This window comes from Kryptolebias marmoratus, unplaced genomic scaffold (genome assembly GCF_001649575.2).
Source record: "Kryptolebias marmoratus isolate JLee-2015 unplaced genomic scaffold, ASM164957v2 Scaffold40, whole genome shotgun sequence".
Taxonomy (NCBI): Eukaryota; Metazoa; Chordata; class Actinopteri; order Cyprinodontiformes; family Rivulidae; genus Kryptolebias; species Kryptolebias marmoratus.
In genome coordinates this window covers 29,946-33,245 of record NW_023665774.1, presented here as the reverse complement: position 1 = coordinate 33,245, position 3,300 = coordinate 29,946, and the positions used below count along the sequence as shown (strand labels likewise).

The window sequence follows — 3,300 nt, the reverse complement described above, 5'->3', positions numbered from 1 at the left end:
TGGACCCTGAGCGCTGACTGAAGGAGTACCCGACTGGGCTTCGTGGGCCCTGAGCGCTGACTGAAGGAGTACCCGACTGGGCTTCATGGACCCTGAGCGCTGACTGAAGGAGTACCTGACTGTCTCCTGGTCCGTCTGTATGGCAGGTTTCCCTCCAGGAGCAGCGGCAGACTCTTCCTGGACTTCTCAAGTGTGTAAAGCAGCAGTTCAGGAGGTTCTGTTCAGACAAAAAGCAGAACTAATAAAACATTCAGAGTTTGCTTACCAAAAACATGAATCAATCATTTATAGTTAAAGTTGATTTATATTTATTATTCTTCAAGTTAAAACTCAGTCATGTTACACCAGACACCTCCTGCGGTTGTCCTGGTTCACATTCCTGATCCAGTCCTCATCTAAACATTTGATCTAAACCCTTGATCCAGTCCGAATCTAAAGTCCTGATCCTGTTCTTGTCAAAGGTCCTGGTGTAGTACTGGTCTAAAGTCCTGAGGCTCTTTCAGGTTTTCCTCTGAACTCAGTTTTAGTATTTGTTCCTGAACATTTTCAGAGAAATGTTAAGGATCCCTCAGGTCCTGGTTTAGGTCTTTAAGAAACAAGAACAAATCCATCAAAGACTTTCAGATCCTGTTCATTTGCTGACATTTTTAGACCCAGAACTTCTTCTGTCCTCCTCTGGTCGAGTTTCTAAGATTTATTCAAGTCAAGCTCCAGACTAGCTCCTTATGACTTTTTGTTTTGGAGAATAATAGCAGCCAAAGTCCAAAAACAAATTTAAAGGACCTTCAGAAAGTCTGGAGAACTGTTAATCAAGACTAAAATCCTTCTCTAATGTCAGGTTCCCTGACTCTGATGAGGACAGAACAAAAACAAGGTTTGTTGTTGTTGTTTAGTTTTTTTAAACCATTTGCACCAAAACAAAAGCAGAGAAATGGATAACTGATCTGTTGGAGGTTTGTTGTTCCTCAGGAGAGGAAACGAATCAGCTGCTGAAAATGTGTGAAGAACTTGAGAAGCAGATTCAGTTCCCAATAATCTGGTGTTAAACGTTTTGTTCCAGAACAACAAAGATGACTGACCCTGACCTGACTGCCGCCTGCCTCGATGATAACCATGAATGTCGTCCAATCGTGGTGAAGCACACAACTTCATCAAGTTGTCCTGCTCGAACTGAGGAGCTGAAACACAGGAAGTGATGTCATCTCATGTTCATGAAATCAGGGTAAAGATCTGCTGTATAGGTCAGGACGTAAACTCACTTTGACAGAAGTCATCTCCGAGGACTTGTCTCGCCTGGAAGATAAAACATAAATGGGGGTGTAACGTGACATCAGATTTCTCTTTTTTATCATTTAGTTTAATTTAATTATCACTGAAAATGTCTCCACTTTAAATCATTTGTGGCAGCAGTCGTGTGAGCAGCTCTTCCTGGGCCTCTGCAGCTACGTGCTGAGAGGAAGAGTCTTTGTCAATGTTGTGAAGTCAGACTTAATGCTGAGTTCGTACTTAACAGGTAGTCCAGTTTCAGATATCTCTCTAAGTCGCACTGGGACAAGAGTGTGAATGCTTTAACTGCACTTTAATGAAGAATTACATCATTTTATTGAACATTAAACTGTATTTGTTCTGGCTGAGTAATAAGACACTTAAAGAAAAGTTTATTTCAAATTATGTATGAAAATGTTAACATAAAAAAGTCAGCAAAATCTGGCATTTTTTTTGGTTTTTCAAGAACATACTGACAACGGTTAGCCCTTGATCAGTTTGTCATTCTGAGCGATGGACCTAGTATCCAGTGTTGTTCCTGTAGACCCAGGATCTTATCCAGGTCCTGTAGATCCAGGATCTTATCCAGGTCCTGTGGACCCAGGATCTTTTTTAGGTCCTGTAGACCCAGGATCTTATCCAGGTCCTGTAGACCCAGGATCTTATCCAGGTCCTGTAGACCCAGGATCTTATCCAGGTCCTGTGGACCCAGGATCTTATCCAGGATTTTTCTTCCATCTACAGGTCTGATTTGTTTTATCATCCCTGTTTTTTCTCCATCCCTCCTTACCTTTTGTGGGAGTGAAGTCAGATGGTTTTCTATGATGAGTCTTTTCAGGTAATGCACCCACAGCCTCTTTTCCTCCTGGTTCTTTGCCTACAACAGGAAGGAACCAGCATAGAACATCAGACAGAGCTATCCTTCGTAGTCTGGTTGAAGACAAGTGGACTTTTGGTTTCTTGAAGAGGCTTCACCTCTCATCCTGAAGGCTTCTTCTGTTATTGTTGCAAGGTGGGAAATAAAGACACTAAGTGTTCTCCACTTTCTCCCGTTGTTGGGACTTAAAATCAGAAGGAACCATTTACAGGAGCTTCCACATTGTATTTTTAGAACCAGAGTTTGTGCACCAGTGATGTGGATCATTAAGCCCCGCCTACTCGCCCACACAAAACCATGGTGTCACATGACCTTTTTTTTAAGCATGAACTAACTAATTACAGCTAAAAATGTTAGAAAAATGAATATTTGAACAAACAGCAGCACATTAGGATATACAGGAATCAACAAGAGTCAGACCTGAACATGAACTGAGGTGTGTTTTTAATTTTTTAACAAGGGCAAAGACCTGTTCAATTACATGGGGGGGGGCTTAAAAGGTGTACTTCTGACAGCAAAGATGGTCCTGTTCTGGCTTCATCTTCTGGGTTCTGATCTGAAGTCTACCTATATTCTAGGGCTGTCACATGAGCAACAACAACTCCAAAAGATGTGGGGGGGGGGACTTGTGACCTAACAGCCCTATTACTGTGGTTGTTAAATCAACAACTTAAAACAACAAGGCCAACTGTACACACACAACCCATTCATCCTCCATAAGTTCTTAATCCGTTAAATAAACAATGCACAGTAGCGCTGTAGCTAACTGGTCAGGCAATGATCGAGCTAATTCATTCATTCATTTCTCAACTCAGACAAAATAAAACATTCTATAAATTAAAAAAATCAGCTTAATTTTGACACCAGTATTGTTTTACATGTGTAAATCAATAGTTTAGTTTATAATAATAATACTATAGGTATATAATATCCATGATTAAAAGCCTAAAAGATTGTCAGCTGCCAGCATCTGTTAAAACATCCATCCATCCATCCATCCATCCATCCATCCATCCATCCATTCTCTTCCTCTTATCCGGGGTCGGGTCGCGGGGGCAGCAGCCTAAGCAGGGAGACCCAGACTTCCCTCTTCCCAGCCACTTGGGCCAGCTCCTCCGGGGGAATCCCAAGGCGTTCCCAGGCCAGCCGAGAAACAT

General features: G+C 41.9%; 1 protein-coding gene across 1 annotated transcript in view; it reads right to left on the bottom strand.

The window, feature by feature from the left end:
* LOC108247500 (pleckstrin homology domain-containing family G member 1) overlaps positions 1–3,300 on the bottom strand; it is a gene marked incomplete at its 5' end in the record, with an annotated part of 63,835 nt that overhangs the window by 34,278 nt on the left and 26,257 nt on the right. The window contains 4 exon segments of the mRNA XM_037974415.1: positions 116–217; positions 1,080–1,178; positions 1,260–1,293; positions 2,057–2,143. Of these exon segments, the coding sequence (XP_037830343.1) occupies positions 116–217; positions 1,080–1,178; positions 1,260–1,293; positions 2,057–2,143 (322 nt within the window).